Source organism: Melanotaenia boesemani, chromosome 18 (assembly GCF_017639745.1).
Source record: "Melanotaenia boesemani isolate fMelBoe1 chromosome 18, fMelBoe1.pri, whole genome shotgun sequence".
Classification (NCBI taxonomy): domain Eukaryota; kingdom Metazoa; phylum Chordata; class Actinopteri; order Atheriniformes; family Melanotaeniidae; genus Melanotaenia; species Melanotaenia boesemani.
The window spans coordinates 6,162,800-6,182,001 of NC_055699.1; the positions used below are offsets into that span (position 1 = coordinate 6,162,800).

General features: G+C 40.0%; 1 protein-coding gene across 1 annotated transcript in view; it reads right to left on the reverse strand.

Moving 5' to 3' along the window:
• The window catches only part of drosha (drosha ribonuclease III), a 113,899-nt gene that overhangs the window by 10,965 nt on the left and 83,732 nt on the right, over nucleotides 1-19,202 (reverse strand). Inside the window, exons 26-30 of the mRNA XM_041967612.1 lie at nucleotides 10,669-10,774; nucleotides 9,341-9,482; nucleotides 6,669-6,751; nucleotides 5,011-5,114; nucleotides 269-361 (exon numbers count right to left, since the gene is read on the reverse strand). Of these exons, the coding sequence (XP_041823546.1) occupies nucleotides 269-361; nucleotides 5,011-5,114; nucleotides 6,669-6,751; nucleotides 9,341-9,482; nucleotides 10,669-10,774 (528 nt within the window). The remainder of the gene's footprint in view (nucleotides 1-268; nucleotides 362-5,010; nucleotides 5,115-6,668; nucleotides 6,752-9,340; nucleotides 9,483-10,668; nucleotides 10,775-19,202) is intronic.

Sequence of the window (19,202 nt, forward strand, 5' to 3'; positions counted from 1 at the left end):
GCCCTGGATACAGTGTCGCCTCTGCAAATACTCATCCCCGGCACAAAGTGATATTTTCATAACACGATTTACGTCAAATCGATAATGAATCGATTCATTTTCATTCTGCATAATGTCTCTCCCAATAGAATAGGCCGACAAGAGCTTAATTGCTATAATAAACACCATCAATAAAAGGAAGCCATTATTCTCAAGCCCATTAGTGGTGCATTGAGAAGGAGAGCTCCTTGTCTTGTAGGGTCTTATTATATTCTACAGTCTTACTCACCTTGGGCCTTTCCCACATCCGATTCGTTCCCCTTTGAAATAAACAGCTACGGTGTAAGTGCGGGCATGTGAGGGCCCCACTGTCTGCAGGGTCCTGCAAATTCAAGACAAAAGGAAGGGTAAAAATTGAGAAATAATAATAAACCCCAGAGAAAAACCACAAGGGTGCTTTAAGACATTGTCCTTCTGAGAAAAAAGAGAAAAAGTGGTTGAAACACGTTTGGAATTGGCACAAGTACAAGTCATCTCCAGCAACAAAAGGGGTTGAGAAGCGAGAAACCGTGCTTTGATTCACTGGCATTCTTTGAGGACGTGCAGAGAGCCTTCTTAGGGACGTATAAACAACTTTTAAAGCCTCCCAAAGTCCCCACACTCATCTTCAGACACCAAGAGCTGTGTTTGGCGAAATAATGAAAGAAAAAAACCCCATAAATGACATGTTGGGAGAGGAACTGATATAAAAGAATTACAATAGTCTTTGAGTGGCCTGCTAGTCTTTGAGTAAACACACACACACACAAAAAGAGGGACCAAGAAATATAAAAGGGAGACAAAATATGTTTTATCTTGTTCAGCCAATTAACAGATGTATCTCATTTAAAAGATTGAGAGAGAGAGAGAGAGAGAGAGAGAGAGAGAGAGAGAGAGAGAGAGAGAGAGAGAGAGAGAGAGAGAGAGAGAGAGAGAGAGGGAGGGGGAAAAAAGCAAGGTGTCAACTTTGTTTCATTCCTGCAGGGACATATGTACAAGACAGTTGTTTGAAAAACTAACATTAGCATAAACATCTCAGCTTCAAGCTGTGAGTAACCTAAATTATTTAGAGACAATTTACTCATTTCAGGAGAGCAATCCATTTTTAATGCAATATGGTCACTTATGACAATTTATCAATAATTCAGCCTCCTTTCTCACTTTACAAATGAGGAAGCGCAAAGTGCCGGGCAAACAAATAAGACCCTACAGCCCGTCGCTGTAGACAAATCTCAATAGGGAGTGTGTGTCACCTGGAAATACATGGAAAAAAATGAGATGGGAAGCTGAGTCGAGGCTGATGGAGGTGCGTGAGGAAAGCGAGGCCAACTTTGGCGCTCCTGCTAAAAGCGTCTACTTTAGAGGGCCATTCTCAGTGCAGTACAATGTGAAAGCGTCTTTGTGTCTGCTCCCTGGTGTGTCCTGCCCAGATGAGATGTACAGTAAAGTGATGGTGCTGGGGTGAAGGTGCGGATCTGTCATCAGCCAGACACATCCACCAGGGAACCTTTAGCAGAGGGCTTGGTACATTAACTCCTTTCATTCCCCCTTTTCCGTGTCCTTTCCTGCCTCTGTTGGTCATTTAGTGTGCCTCTGTGTGACTCACACTCTTGTCTCACTACCCTTGACACTTGTAAACAAATTCAGATGGACCCCTGAGACAGCCCGATATGTTCGACGCCAACAACCGCCACAAGAAATGCTATAAAAGTTGGATTATTCAGGCTTATCGACCTGGAGGGGTCAGGTCACCCCATTTAGAGGTCAAGGAAGAGTTTCAAGATTATTGGCTACTGAGTATTCATTGAACAAGCACAAAGCAACTACACTCAAGGGTGCTGCAAAAGCCTCACATTCATCAGTGGTTGGCTTTATGTGAGCTTGTATCTGCTCCTCTGTATGTATGCACTACGTGAATTGTTTAAATTCACCTCACCCAGAACCTCCATTTGTTTCTTGTTCACGTTTTTTGTAGAGAGATGAGTCAAAAATCGCTGATAGTTTGAGCAGGAGGAATAATAAACAGAGGACAGCCAAAAAGACATTGAAATAAATACGAGGGGAGGGAGAAAAGCAGGCGGAGGGAGATTGTGGAGTTTTTTGTGAGAAGAAATGCTCTGTCACTAAACGCCCTTGTGCCTCTGGCTGACCTCCATTTTTTTTTTTTCTTCTTTTCTTTTTTCTGAGAAAATGCTGTTTGTCAGTTTCCATGGAGACACACACCACATTGGAAGCTTTCTATAAAATGACACTTGCTCCTTGACTTTTTGTCAAATAGAAGGTCTCTCTGGGCATGTTTATTTATCATAACAGAGACCTTTATACAGCTATTCATAATGTTTGGCGTTCAACTGCAAAAGAGGCCTCTAAAAAAAATTATGTTTGTCCAAGTTCATTTTTCTGAACGTGTAAACTGGACAATATGACGCCAGAACCATCTGACATGATGAATTTCACACTGAGGAGCTGAATGTAACTGTGAGAGCTGATGTATTTAGGCTAAACAGCAACACGATTATCAGAGTTTTGCAAAACAGAATCAGAGGATGATGCATGACATGCTGGAGTGTGTCCACAGAATGATGGAGACCACTTCCTGTTGATGTTGCATCCAAAAGAGCACTCTTGTTTCTATGACAATGATTACTTAGAAAAATTTGTTGCATTATATATTTGTTTGTTCTATATATGGCTAACTAAATTGAACTGAATGATATTTATTAAAATAAAAAAAAGGAGAATTAGCTTTAGAGTAGAAGCACTAAAAGAGGAGAGCAGCAACATTTAGTACCGTAAATAGAAGATCTACTCCCACAAAGAGGTCTTTCTTTCTTTCTTTCTTTGTCGTGATTATTTCTGCTTGAAATGTCAGCTTACTGATTTGGATAAAAACATTTTCTCCATCTTTTTTTTTTTTTTTTTGGGCTGTTCATATTGTTAGTCACCAGAGAAACACCAGTGTCTTTATCTTTACTTCAAATGGTATTTAAATCCTGACATGATCAGACCTCTTTAGGTGCTTGGTAACTTGTTGAGAATAAAGGGAACTAGAAGGTACATCATAAGTCCTAAAAAGATCAAACTGCTATTTTTGTATGGCGGATTGATTAAAATGTGGAACTGAAACTCGATCCATGTTTTTGATCAGTATAGATCAGGGATCACTAAATCTGGACATCAAATTAATGAGTCATTAAGACATTTGTGGAGAACTTGTCAAAAAGCTGTAGGAGAAACGTAATTTGAATCAGGTGCATTGCAGAAGGGAGACATCTAAGACCTACGGGACACAAACCCAAGAGGTCCGGAGTTGGTGTTCGCTGGGAGAGATCATAACTGTTGAAAACCAGCCATGCTCTCATGAACGAACGCCACTTCCTATTTTCATGACATTTATGCACTGTGTGTTTCTGTGTTTGTATTTAACTCAAACCCCCCCCTGCCATCCAAAACTTAACACGATGGTGCAGCACACTGGAAAAAGATAATGGGAGGAGCGTTTTATTATTTTTTTTATTGTTATTATTATTTTTTTTATTTCCAAATGCAGCAGCTTAAGCTTTGTCTTCTTGGGGATTGTGCTATGAAAACATGAAATTTGCAATATAACTGTTGAATATTGCAAAGTGTGAAATGACTTGCAATATATAAAGAGAAGCTTCAATATTTTGATGTAAATCTCATACACAAATGTGGAGGTACTTCCTCTGTGGAATGCACCCCCCATTAACACACCTGTACTTAATTCAAGTAAAAATATCTTTGGGGTATTGAGCAGGATGACAATGCAATAATGACAATTTTTTAAATATACTGTGCAGACCTTATTAGGAACAATTTTAAAACAAGTACAGAGCAAAGAAAAGCTCGTGAGGATAACTGACGTAGGTTTACATAGTGTAGGTAGTGTGTGTGTGTAGTAGATAGTAGTGTAGTGTAGATAGGCTGTTCTAACAGTTTTTATTTGCACTATTTAGACATTTAAAATAGCAGAAAATATGGACTTGAGGTGCTTCAGCAAATGGTTTTCACTGTTTATTCTACTAATCTCATATTTTTATTAGATTCCTCAAAGATTACTCATAGACATTATGTCTCAAAGACATAATGTTTACCTACTATTTTGCTGAATTTTTTTCATTCTACAAGGCTCTGATCATATCAGCCCATTGCATTGTTAGTTTCATCCGCAGAATAACAATGAACAAATACATTTATGTCATGAGTGGTATTTTTCTTAAACTTTAGGCATAAACTGCACAATAAGCATTAAAGATACCCGAATATGTCGGTGCTCCTGGTTAAAAATAAATGTTGGGGGTTTCAAGGCTGCAGGTGTTTTAATCTGACAGAAATACAGCTATAAAGACCAAACCAGGTATTGGATGAACATGATCTTTAAAAATTTTTTTTACATTTTTGCAAATATTGTTTTAACAAAATCTTTTCTAAAAAAAATTACCAACTAATATACTTGACAAATATTAATCTGGCCTTAATACACCTGAAAATACTAATCAAATGGAAACACCACTGGTTTTCTAATACTATAATAAGTAATAACAATAATAATAATAATGATAATAATAATAATAATAATAATAAGTAATAATAATAAAAATAATAGCTTCCCCGTAATAAATAAATTAATAAACAAAAATAGTTTTGTGTTGCAGTTGCTCTAAGATTTATGCAATATTCTTGCATATGTGGAGGCCATGCGAGGATTTAACAAGGTTAAAATCTGAATTTCTACTATTTGCTCAAGTTACTCTAAAAGGCCTGGCTATACTATTATTATTTTTTAGCTTTCTGAACGATGAAATTGTCCCTATGTCTCACATCTGACCAAAAATCAGTGCTTCTAGCTGGAATGTTATTTTTTAGAAAAACCTTTTCCTGTTTCATGTTGTTAAAGAAAGCTTTTTATAAATGGTGCCTTTGGTCCTAATGGCTTCAAACACCTAGAATTTGTCTTCTCTGGGGTCTTACTTGTACAGCGGGATATCAGGCTCCTTGCCCTCTGTTCTCAGGGTCAAACAACACTGCTGCAGCTGAGATTTGGGGTCATTCCAGTCCTGGTTCAGAATGAACTCCTGCAACACACAAACCAAGCAACACAAGTTATCAACCTCCTCTTTTATTTTTTTATTATGATCAATTTCTTTGAAAGAATCAGAAACAGCAGAAATAAAAAATCTGCTGCGGTTATAGCCCCTCTCCTTCCTTTGGTCGCTCGTGCTTTTATTTCATTCTTGCCATATCCACGCTTTTACGCTTCTCCTTTTGGACACACTTATTTGCTCTCTCTCAGACTGGCTTTTCCATCTGTGTCTTCATGGAGAGTACAAATCACAGGCTACTTAAGACAAAAGCCAATCTCCGGCCAGAAATAAAGAGTGTCTGGGAGTCTCCCAGGTGTGCCGCCCTGATACATTTCTCTTATCCAAGGGGGACTTCTAAAAGCCCTTCCATTAACAGGGAAGCAGCCTTGTCATAAAAAGGCAGACTTTGAATCCAGAACTGTCTGCTCCTATTAATTTTCTACAAAGAGTGCTTCTGCCACTCGTGCTCCCTTACTCTCGCCTTACTGCCTCCCAACCCTCCATCTCTGCTGTTCTTGCTTCCGTGCTTTGCTTCCCCTTTTTCTCCATCCCACTTTTCTTGTCTCTGGGGGGCATCCACGCTCCTACAGCCTGGAGCAGAGAAATTTTGATGTTTTGTAAAGAGCATACCGCTACCTCTACTGTAGAACAAGCCATTCCGAAAGCACAGATGCATTCACACTCGCGCAAACACCTCGACGTGCATCATCACACAGTGCAACAAAAAAGTGAAAACATAAGGAAAGGACTGTTTATGTCCCCGGTTTTGGCTCTCTATTTCCATCTAAATTGGATGAAGCAGCACAGTGTGCAACGCTGTGTTTCCAGAAGGCTATGTAAGGAGACGTGCTGGCTGTTTCACAACTTTTCTCTTGGAAGTGGAAATGAGGTGCTCTCTTGCAGGGACCATGACGCAAAGCTCAGCTCCTCCAGAGCTGGGGATTCTCCCTGGAGAGGCACACCAAGACAGCAATTAGCATGGCATATCAGACCACTGCAGCAGCTTCACAAGGAGAGGTCCAAGCTGTGTGGGTACTTGTACATGACCGTGTGTGTGCACATGTGTATTAGATTGCTTTCTAGCAGCTATATTAGTAAGAAAACAGCAGTGTTGGATCTCTTCTCTCTAAATTTGGACTTGGGCACTTGAGGATTAAAGGCCTGTCCTTCCATGCTAACATCTGGCCACAGGAGTTCTGACCAAAGCCTACTTGACTCAATTTGCTCCTGCAACACTTGAGACACCATCAGCAGTCCAAGCACTCTTTAGATCAATAGCAAAACTCTGACAAGTAACATTAACACCACAATGCATGCATCTGTGCACCGTTGTGATTTCCATTAAAGATGACTAAAATAGCAGCCCAGTCTGCCATTGTGAGAGGCATTCACGAGCCAAGCACCACTTCAGGCTTCACATCGATTAGGGCCTGGCCATTAGCTCCCTCCTCATCATCTCCTTGGTTCTCTCTCTCTCCTTAGGTGCCCTGCTCGGCAGCTCATTGATCAGGTGTGAGTGGTGAATAGCTATGAATAGGTGCTCACCTTCAGCCGAGGGAAAAAGCAGACATTCATGAAGGTGTGAACAAACTCCAGATCTTTATCAATGTAGAGTGCTGCGATGAAAGCTGCAATAGCAAAGAGAGAGCATGTATAAAAAAAATTAGAATAAAGCAAAACAAACAAGAAATGGTAAACAGGTAAATAGTAACTGGATAAGCACTTGTTCTGCTTCAACCAAACCAGGAGGTAAAGCTGTAGCCTTCCACAGGTAAACAGCTGAAAAATATGGCCGCACGGTTGCAGGTAGTTTTCTATCCAACAGGAAATTGTTCTAGCGAGGGCCAGACAGAGTTCACAGAAACATTTATGTAATCTATAAGATAAAACTCTATGTCAAACTGCACTGCGAGAAACCATGGTCTAACTGTGCTGAAAAGGTTTGAAATCTAAGCAGAAGGTGCTGGGTGTCATCTTCATCTCTTTGTTTTCCTCCTCCATTAGCTGCCACCGCACTCACTCATCTCTGTGACTAAGACAGCAGGACATGAGAGAGGAATAATAGGTAATATTTCAGAAGGCCAGTGAGGGCCTACCGTAGCTGCAGGGCACAACTGTTCATATACAGAAGAGCTGCCTTCATTTTCAACGCTGGCCCTCGTCTTCCTCTTGTGTCATCAACTCTGCTCGGGCCTGAACTTTGAGGGATCATTTGAAAGGCAAATGATATGAAGCGCCATGCTGTTTTGTGATTCATGCATCAAGGTCTGTCTATTGAGAGCTGAGCTGGGGCACATTACTGTTTGTTTTTTCTCTTTATTTGTTTTTTTTTCCCTTATTCTACATTTCTGGAATCATTTATTCTCTTCTCAGTCTGTGCCACAGTCCTTGTTTGCTCTCAGTGTGCTGATGAGGACAGCAAAGAGTCTACAGCACACACAGGTTCGATCCTAACAAGTAAAGCCCATATTCCCTCACTCCTATACTTATGCATCCATTTTATTCTATTCAAGTGGTGAGGTCACTGTGTCAATACTAATCTGGATAGGCACATGGTCTTTTCAATGTAGCTTACAAATAAATCAAATCTGTCAAAGTAAAAGAAGTATTATTTTATCTCTTGAGGACTGACGTCAATGATAAGAGTAAAATTATAGACCAGACTAGTGGATTCAAAAGGTGGAAAGAGGGGCCATCGTTATCTCATTTCAGCCGCTTGCATCCACAATCTCATTTCTTCGGTTTCTACCAAAATCTTGTGATCATGGGTAAGGGTTGGAGTATTAATAGAAGGGTAAATCAAAAGCTTTGCCTTTCGACTTTCGATAAGGCAGCACCCTCATTACTCCAGATGAGGCCTCAATCTGTTTGACCATCTCTCGCTTCATCTCTTCATAACTTGTGAACAAGATTAGCATGAGACGTAAACTCCTCTGCTTGAAGAAGCAATCCAGCAAACAGGATTGTTGACAAGGGGAAGCCTGGGTGGGGTTTAGTACACACTGTGAACAAGTTCAACTTTTTGTCAAGAACTCAGATACTTTGGGCATAGATGGAATTAATAGCCTGCAACTGCACCCCCACACAGAATCCCCCCCATAGGGAGATGGTTGTAAGCATCCACGCAGACTGGATGGTCAAACTCCCTCAGTGAGGGTAAAGATCCGGTCCACGGTAGCATGAACTGGATGAAACCGACACTGCTTCTGCTCAATCTGAGCTTTGATAATCGTCAGGAGTCTCCCTTCTGACACCCTGGAGTAAACTTTTCCTTGGAGGCTGAGAAGTGTGATCCCTCCACAATCAGAGCAAACTCTCCAGTCCCCCTTTTAGAAAATGGGGATCACCACCCCGGTCTGCCATTCAGGACCTCCGTGCAACACTGAAGACTTGCGTCATCCAGGACAGCTTAACAACATCCTGTAGCCTCTCCTACTCAAGACTGTAATTCTTCTACTTGTGTAATTAAAGGTTGAACTGGGTCAAACAACTTTTCAAGAGAATGCAGTGGCTGCATGTCCAGCTCATATTTTTGGTGTTTTAGTTACTTTCCAGGTTTTAGACTGCACCTCAAGATGGATCACATTGACTGTTTGGGAACTGCAGCACACACTTTGCCAGCTCAAGATGGCAGTGCCCATTCCAGAGGTATTTTTACTTCACTTTTGTAAAGCTGTCACATTGATTTACAGACTTATGTTCCCAGCCAACTGCCCACTATAATTTATAATATTCTAAAAGGCCAAAAGTCTTTAAATCAGGAAGAAAAAAGAAAAAGACTCCACCATGAATTGATTATTCTACCTTCAGCAGCCAAATGTCACTTCTACATCCACTCTTATTTTTCTACAGTTGAGGTTTTTTGAGGTAAAAAAAAAAAAAACAAAGCTTTTTAAGGTGCAAGAACACCCTAAGCTAATTTTAGCTCACTAAATGAGAGAGAATGTAGAGGATCTTGCTGGCGTAAGAGTAAAAAAATTAAATGACTATCGTACTAAGCACCTAAGGAGCATCTTCCAATCTCCTCATGAAAGATGTGATGTGTTTGGCATCTCACACAAACAGAACAAAGAAACAGCATTTCATGCTGTCATCTTTAACTGCACACTCTTGGAAGACAAATAAGAGAAATGTTGAGTACTGGTCTACAAAGCTGTGTAATAACTGTTTTATCCATTTCATATGTTTCGAGCCATGCCTAAAAGCAGTGAACATACACTCCAACAAGTCAGCCAGAGTCTTGGTCCGCAGAGCCACGGGTCGCTTGGTTTTGTCGTTGGTGATGGCAAACTCCTGCATGCCCAGCTCTTCTGCCACTTTGGCCTGGGTGCGGTTGTTTACCAACGAACTGCGGAGAAGCTACGGATGAACAAACAAACAAACAAAAAAAAGCATGTCATGTCCCTGCAAAGCTCTGAGGTGCAAACATGGAACAGTACAGATAGAAATAAAAACAACAAAATGGAGTGGAACATGGAATAATTCATCAAAGCCAGAAACATTTATGCAGGGAGGATGTTTCGGGGAGATTTCACATTGCTCTCTTAAATATTACATCGTGACTCAGAGCTGAGCAGATGACAACATGTTAGACTAGTTGAGCTACATTTAAGTCTCTAAAAGGAAAACGCAAACATGTTAAATATAGACACAAAATACAGAAAAGAGCAAATGGAATTCAACATGACTGAATCTGTCTTGCTGCGATATGCCCTCTTTTACAATGTGCACGCATCCACAAGCAGGGCCAAAAAAAAAAAAAAAACACTAGTTGAATGGGCACTTTTTCCCCAATTTGAAGTCCATTTCAGATTTGCCCCACATTGACTCATGGGACTGCTGGAGCTTTCAGTCTCAAGCAAAGCGCAGCGGAAGCTTTCATACAAATGACGTCATTGCCTCTTTCATATGAGAAATATTAAAAGTAATATCCAAAGACAAACAGTGAGTTCTCTCGAAGAGAGACGCCGACACTTGAATGAAGAGACGAACTCGTAACGCTGTTTGACGACATTATAAAATGGACTTGTGCATTCAAAGGCTTGCTCTTGCTTTGTACCTGTTAGACGCTGTGTAGTTCACACAACTTTATTTTTCAGACACTTGGCAGCTTAAGCATGGGGGAAAAAGTGCCAAAAAAGATTTTTTTTAAATATATATATATACTGAAAAATAGTGAACAATTTTGTCTCATGACAATACCCATCACACAGAGTACAGTAAACACACAGGTGCAGTGTGGGGTGAGGAGTGAAAGAGAGTTATTCTGTGGAAAGAAGCATTAGAGGGAAGGAGGGGTGAGTACCTGGCTGGCACTTCACAGACTGATGGGGGCAGAAAAGAAAAAAAAAAGAAACAAAAAAACAAAAAAAAAAGCGGTAAATATCATCCCAAACTGCACACACACATACACACAAAAGAAAACCTGCAAGTTCTTTTCAAGTAATTGCTGCAACCAGTAGTTACAGGCAACTTCAGCCAGCAAATAGATGGGAACAGTGAAAAAGAGAGAGAGAGAGAGTGTGTGTGTGTTTTTTTATCTTACTGTTAAGTGTCCTTCATGGTGGTCAGGAAAGTGGATGAAGAGATATTCAGTGGCTACCAGCTGCATGATGGAGTCTCCAAGAAACTCCATTCTCTGGTTGTGACCGCTGAAGGTACAAAGGGATGAGGGGAGAAAAGCATATGATTACATAAATGGATACAGGAGAAAACAAAAAGGAAGGAAGCAGATTTAAAAAGAGAATTGTTAAAAAAAATTAATGTCTAGATGTTGACTTTTGTCTTTTCTCATGCTCTGTCCCTTTCTCTCTTTCTTTCTCTCCCTTCCTCCTAAAATGTCTTATTGGGTTGATAAATCAATCACACTGCCAAATTCAAAACAGCCAGAGTGAGTTGATATCCAGTTACTGGCATGTGACGTGGTGATATGAAGCCAAATTTTACTGTAAAGTGACAAATTACCCAGGAAAAAAAAAAAAAAAACAAGTCAGAAACACATATTCTTAAAGTTACATAGAGTTACTATGACAGCCTCCCTTCAGTGGAGCGCATTTCTGATGAGGCTTTGATGAGCAGTAGATGAAGTGTGTCAGGTCTTTCCTGGATTTTTTTCATCTGTTTCTTAAGGACATCCCCTTTGGTTACTGATCATTTGCTGTAGATACTTTTTAGGTCTGACACTTCTTTTGTCCTCCACTTCTCTAGTTTCCTGTAATTACTAGGACACACTGCACACAATGCAACTGTTCAGATAGTAGCTCTTTGAAAATCACCTTGTTGGAGCAAAAATACTATTTTATGACTATCAAACTGTGTTATCTTTAACATTTTTTGTGGACGCAACTAAAGAAATGGAAACAAATTGTGTGTATTTTGACAGGCTGGTGGTAAGAAAGAGTAAACAGATACTATTTCAGAGGTTGGATGACTATACATGCATGCACACATAACCCCCTTTACACACACACTCATACCAGTTCAGACAGCCTCACCTTCCTTTAGAAACAAACATATAAACAGGAGTTAAAATCCTGCAGTGTTCTAGCACCATTACCAACTTCTTTAGTTTATCCAGATAAGTTGCTGAAAGATTGTTGCTTGTAAAATTATCAGGACATATTTGCTGGAAGCTGTCCAGGAAAAAGTCCCAGACACTCTTTAGTGTGCTGTGTGCTGCACAGCAGGTGGTATTTGAGACATGACGCACTAACACTGTAACTCAATGCACATCTACGGTAGATAAAAACGACCTTAGTCTTGTACAAAGAACCATATTTCAAAGCTTTAAAGCTTAACAGTCCATGCAAAAGACCCATTCTTTGTCAGTTAAAAAAATAGCCCTGTTAAAAGGAATATATATATGCTGAAAATGAGTGAATAATGAGCAAATCCCCCCCACCAAGAAAAAAAAAACATTCCAAGAAAAAAAAATTTAAAGGAAAGCACCTCAAGACCAGTCAAAGATTACAAGAAAGTCTGGCTGTTTGAAAGAAAAAAAAAAAGAAAGAAAAAAAAAACTAAGGGTCAGATCAAGACTTTTTGCATATGAGGCCATTAAGATGCACATTGTTGGACGCAAAAAGGCATCATGCTGTCCCGGCAGATCTACCACACTTTTAGTCTTTTAACAGAAAGGTGGAGTCGGTTGATGTGCATCTCATGGGTGGCCTCTGGGAACAGCTGAACTGACAGCCAGTGTGACAACTCCAAGGCTGCCTGGAGAAGCAGCTCTTATGAAGACGCCTGGATCTGAATGTATTTCAAATAGAGAGGTAAAAAAGAAGCATGCAGAACAATAAAAACACCTGCAGGAGAGGCTGTCAACAAAAACAGCAAATATGTGCACACATTGAGAATCTATCTTTTAAAACCTTGTCAATTTCTAGAAAAAGCTAAAAGCAGCAGTGAGGCATTGTACAGCAGCTTCTCTCCACCGGCGAAAGGCAATGAGCACACCGTTACTCCCCACATGGTGTTAGACAGGGCAGCAGGAGGGGGGTCATGCAACTGCTGCTGCTGTAATGGTCATTAATTAAACAGAATTATAGATTAGCATTGCAGATGTGGGCTGGTGCTGTGCCAGGCTGGCAGGAAATGTTGGCTGGAGGGGGCAGGGAGGGGGTGAGCACCATCCAAGCAGGGAGGTATATTCAGCAGCAGAGCACATATCCATCTTTAGCTACAAGCTCCTCACAGGAGGCAGTGTGTGAAGATGAGAGTGAGGGGGATACAGAGGTAGAAGATGAGGAGGACGCCAACATCAAAGAGAGAAAAGGGTCAAAGTTTATTGTCCAATTTTTGCCGCTTCTACCTTTTATGAGCCACAGCACATCTGAGCCAAAAAGATCTGAGGTTAAAATTCAGAAACAGATTGGCCTCAGCATATTTACAAAGGTCTGCAACTGTCAGTAACTTTGACTTTTGATAAATGCCTCAATTATTATTTTTTTATTGACTAATTCTGGGTTTGTAAGAATGAAAAATATCACTTTCACATTATTCTGCTAAAAAAAAAAAGACAAAAGAACAGTATAAAACCCAACGGCAAAAACCTCCTTATTATGTACAAAAGAAAAACACAAAGTCAAAGAAAGTATCTGGGGTTGGGAATGTGGTTAAGAAAAGACTGGATGAAGAAACCGCAGCACTCAGTCCTCCATACATCAAACTCATTCAGAAAATAAATAAATAAATGAGTTACAGAAATAACATGTAACTTGATGAGGTAACCATAGGAACAGAATTCAGCGTACACCTGGATAACATGAAGGTTTATTTTCAGTCTTCACTGATTTTACAACAACAGTGTAACATAAAGGGAACTAAAAATGTTGTTTTAAATCAAGCTCAGACTAACTGCATTAATAACCGTGAGGTTACTGTGCTGTGTTGGATTTAGACTTAATGATTTTTGAGTTTCTCATGGTAAAGGGTTACTGGCACTACAAGGTGACATCAATTTACCAAGCTGTTTTTAACTTCAAGGGAAAACTAAAAGAAGCACGATTCACTTTTTGTCAGGCTGTGGTGTGTAGCGCTGAGAGATTCCATGATAAGGAGTGCAAATACAAGAAGCATGCAGAGTAAAATTCAACAAATGGATAAATAATTCATTTCAAAGTCATGTCAAGTTGTATTTTTTCTTGAAATGGTCATCACTATCAAAGGATGGCCCTGAAGGACCTCCTTGAATGATGGGATCACTGTGGTCATATTAAAGTCCCACAACCAAACATGAAGAGTTTAATCCCACTGATAAGTGTGTTACCTTTGGCTTTTTGGTGACGTAATGATGGCAATGTGTGTTGTAAACCTCTGGTTATTTCTGTTTGACATGTCACACTGTGACATGAAAGCAGAAAGATAAACTTTTAAAAAACACAGAGAGGAGCTGCTATGGGATGGGAGCCAGGATGTACTTCTGTGGGGTGGGTAAATAGACTGCATATAAAAGATGGACGGAGCCTCCGTGATGTCACCCGTAGGTTTCTGAAGAGCTGAACTGAAGCTCATTGGGCGGTTCTCACCGTCGCCATCTTGGCAGCATCACACGTGTCCTCATTCCTGAAAAATCCAAAAATGGGCAAAGAGGTCGAGCTGAGAGGGGGACTGTAAAGGTGGGGATGAATGATTGACACCCATCAAACTCCGAGCTGCCTAGCTAAAAGCTAACCGAGTTAACCCGGGGCTAATGGTAGCTAACCAGCTAACGGAGGTATGTGGGCTAAAGCTAAGGCGTGTTGTTATCAGTATATAGGGACACGCCCCTAATTATGCCGAATTTCAAGATAAAATAACATCTAAACGGATGAGTTAGAAAAAAATTCACCCCCAGCACAGTTGTCATGAACTTATAATAGGTCATAAACTTGACCTATTATAGTTTATGTGGTCAAGTTCATGTAAAGTTGGCCTTTGTAACATGGGAGTCAATGGGGATTGACTCTGTTTTGGAGCCAGCCCCTAGCGGATGAGAGGGGAACTGCAATTTTTTCCGCATAGGCTTCACATTTTCCCGTGGAGGTTGCCACTTTGGTGGGTATGACTTTTTTTTTTGTTTGTTTTTTTCTTTCCAGGAGATGCTTGAATGTGGCATGTTGTACAGCTCTGTCGCACAGCCAGGCTCTGTCAGTGTGAAGAGTTATGATAGTAAATAAGTGGAGCCTCTGTTTTCATGCACATTCTCTGCCGCTGGTGTTCTGACCATCAACTGTATAACAAGGTGACTTTCAGTTATAGGCTCTAATGGGTCCTTATACTGCATTACACACATTAACTGGAGTCATGAAATGTTCTAGAGATGTTCTGAAGAAGTGGCAAATGAGAAAACATCTTTTGCTCTGGATGCTCTGTTGAATTCTTCTTACAAGGACCCTGCTAGAGTTTTAACTAGGACTGAGAGATCATCACACCAGTTTTAAAATCCTTACAGTGGCTTCCAGTCACTCACAGAAAAGCAGTAGATTTTAAACCCTAATGCTAGTTTACAAATCCCAGTTTAGGTCCAGAATACACCTGTTATATGTTCAGAGACAATAAACCTCTTAGATCCAAGGACTCGGGTCAGCTAGATAAGACCAGATTCCAGACTAAACATGGAGAAGCAGCATTCAGCTTTTATGCTGCAAACAAGTGGAACAAACTGCCAGAGGACATTAAACTTCCCCCTAAATGTTAACAATTTTTAAATGAGGTTAAAACCATTTCTATTCTCATGTCATTGGCATAAAATGTACACTCTTGTTTAATCTAAACTGTTGCTTGCTTTTAGTCATTTTAATTTAGTTATTTCATATGATTTTCTTAGATTTTTGCACACCCGTTTAATTATGTCCTTTTATCTCTTCATTTTCTATTACGTAAAGCACACTGAATTGCTTTTATGTATGAAATGTGCTATACAAATAAACTTGCCTTGTAAAATCTCATCAGTCAGTGACACAATGTAACATGTCAGCAATTATTCCAGAGCTTTCTGGAGCCTCTGTACACGAGTGTGTGCTTGTACAGGTGAGAGTTTGTTCTTTCTGCTGTCTTGTTTGTTGAATTCTACTCACCCACCCACTATTGTGAATATGTACAGATCAATGAAGGAGTCATATCAACATGATAGGGAGTCTGATCTGCTATTCTAAAAGTGTTAAAAAAAAAGTAATTTCCCCAGCTCCATTTAAGCCTCTTATGCAACAGTCACACCCTGCACCTCCTGCATTTTCCCAGCTTGGAGAGTGCATCTTCAGCAGAAAGTCTCTGTATTGGTGAGACTGTGTGAACAGCAACTGCAGAACAAGATTGGGCCAACTTGTCCAGATGTTTTCCTGAAAATCTCTGGTGTTCATGTGTAAAATGGCTTGTGACACAGGTTTGTTGACACCTGCAATGACAAACTACAGGTGAAACTCAAAATATTAGAATAATGCGCAAAACGTTATTTATTTCAGTAATTTGATTATATGGACTCATTATATGCAAAGTAAGATATTTCAAGTATTTATTTGTTGTGTTGACGATTATGGCTTACAGCTTATGAAAACCCAAAACTCTAAATCTCAGAAAATTAGAATAATGTGAAAAAGGTTCAATGTTGTAGCCTCTAAGTGCCACACACTTATTCGCTATTTAATCCAAAACACAGGCGAAGGACTCCTGAGCATTTAAATGGTCTCTCAGTCTATTTCAGTACAATTCACAATCATGGGGAAAGTCGATGACCTGGCAGTTGTGCAAAAAACCATCGCTGACACCTTCCACAAGGAGGGAAAGCCTCAAAAGGTAATTGCAAAAGAAGTTAGATGCTCTCAAAGTGCCGTATCAAAGCACATCAATAAAAAGTTGAGTGGAAGGGAAACATGTGGAAGAAAAAGCTTGACAACCAGCAGCCTGGAGAGGATCGTCAGGAAAAGGCCATTCTAAAATGTGGGGGAGCTTCAGAAGGAATGGACTGAGGCTGGAGTTAGTGCTTTGAGAGCCACTACACACAGACGGATCCTGGACATGGGCTTCAAATGTCGTATTCCTCTTGTCAAGCCGCTCCTTAAAAAAGAATATGTGTAAAGGAAAAATGTGCTGGTCTGTTGATCAGCGGTCCAAAGTGCTCTGTTCTGATGAGAGCAAATTTTTTTAATCTCAAGAGGAAGAATGGAGAAGCAACAATCCAAGATACTTGAAGGGCAGCGTGAAGTTTCCAAAGTCTGTATTGATTTGGGAGCCATGTCATCTGTCGATGTTGGTCCTCTGTGCTTTATTAAGTCCAGAGTCCACGCTGCGTCTACCAGGAAATTTTAGAGCACTTCATGCTTCCTCCAGCAGAAAAGCTTTTTGAAGATGCTGACTGTATTTTCCAGCAGGACTTGGCACCTGCCCACACTGCCAAAAGAACCAAAACTTGGTTCAATGGCCAATGATTACTGTGCTTGACTGGTCAGCAAACTCTCCTGTTACCTGCTACTCCTGAACCCCATAGAAAATCTATGGAGCATTGCCAAGATAAAGATGAGACACATGAGACTGCACAAGCAGTGCAGAAGAGTTGAAGGCCACTACTGAAGCATCCTGGTCTTCCACTACACCCCAGCAGTGACACAGACTGATAACATCCATGCCACACTGCATTGAGGCAGTAATTCATGCAAAAAGGGCTCAAACCAAGTACTGACTTCATATGCATAACTATATTCTTGAGATTGTCAACATTTCTGTATCTAAAATTCTTTTTTATTGATTTCATGTAATATTTAAATTTTCTGAAATTTAGATTTTTGGGTTTTCATAATCTATAAGCCATAATCATCAAAATTATAATGAATAAATGCTTGAAATGTCTCACTTTGCATGTAATAAAGTCTATATTTTAGTTTACCTTTTTAAGTTGAATTACTGAAATAAATGAAGTTTTGCGCAATATTCTAATTTTCTTTTAGTTTCTTTTGCATACTGCGAGCAGGTTTTAGATTAATCAAACACTGAAAGTAAAGGAACTTAGGTTTCAAAGAAACTTGCTGAAAAATGGTCGTAGTCCAATTATGTAACGTGACCATTTAAAACAAAGTGAAATATAGCTTGCTTCGCTTTCCGTCTGAAAAGCCTCTAAGACACTTGGCTGATTATCTAAGCGTTTTTAATTATTTCTCTTTGAATTAATTGGCTTCATCCCTGATTAACTAATATAGACCACTTACATCAATGATCACTTCTTTTCTATGTTACCAGGCATAAAAAGCATGGGAGGAGAAAAAAAAATCACTTTTTTTTTTTTTATTTTTTAGAAATCTGTCTTAAGTTTTTCTGAACCAACACTCCAGGAGCCCTAAAATATTAATCCTTAGATAAGATTGAAAGGTTAAACAGTTACTCAGATCCCAATGACACATTTAGATGTTTAATACAAGAAAAGCAAAGTAAAGGATTTTTGTTGCTACACATTCAAAGATTAGAGAAGAGTTGTGTAAAGGGACAGTATATGTAAGAACTTAGAGGAGCTACTTTTTTTTTTTTCTTTCACTGTGTCTTTGGGGTCCAGAACAGCTTAATTTGGTCTGAAGGGATTCTGCCTGATGCCTACTCCCACATTAAAAATAATCAGAGCTTCTCAATGAAAAGGCACAGCCACAGTTCATGAGGCTGTGAAGAGCTGAGCCTGGGATGGGGAGAAGTGGAGGAAGAAGGAAACCAATCATTCTGAACTTCAGTTACTGTACATGTGAACACGTGTTTCTTTCAGAATCTTCAACACATATGGCTTTAGAGGTGGATAAGGAGTACCAGAGAGCATGTGCCTGGCAGCGGAAGACTGAAAATGTGCAATGTGAGCTAATTTCATGTCCAATGGTAGGCAGAGGCAAAAAGGAAACAATGGAGTGACAGTGAGAAAGAAAAGGAATAAAAAGAAGAGATGGAGGCAAAATGTGGAGATAGAGGAGGTCAAATAGGACTGCATTGCTGTGTGAGGCGGCACTCAGAGTCATCCCTTATTCACTTCAACAGTAGAGGCACAATACCCCCGTAAAATGTGGGAAATTGAAGTAAAGTGCGGAGCCGAGGTCTTTGACTTTGATCTAAAATACCATTAACAGCCCTTCTGAGGAGGCAGCGACAGATTGTCTGCTCCAAAAGACGAAAGCACTCCATTTTTTAATACCAGTTTTCACTTGGTTCTTCTGGAAATAATGTTCTTGATTCCAATAACTTTCCTTATGGAAGGTTCAGGTATGTGACCTGCAACTACTTCTGACAATGCTGTTAAGGATGATGTGCTTTTTGCAAAACATGCAGTGACTGTAATTTCAGGTGAAAGGAAAAGGATTAGTTGTAGCCTAGTGGTTACAGAGGTGGGCCAGGTTCTGGAGAACCTGGGTTCAAGTCCCCAGACTGGCAACTAAGGTAAATTAACCACTGTGGGCCCCTGAGCAAGGCCCTCAACCCCCAACTGTTCCCTGGGTGCTGAATCTGGCAGCCTAGTGATCCTAGTGTAACTAGTGATGGGTAAGCAGAGGACCAATTTTGGTGTGTTTCACAAGATATGTACTGACAAATAAAGTTAACTTTAAAATAATGCAATTACTACATTCATTTGTTGTT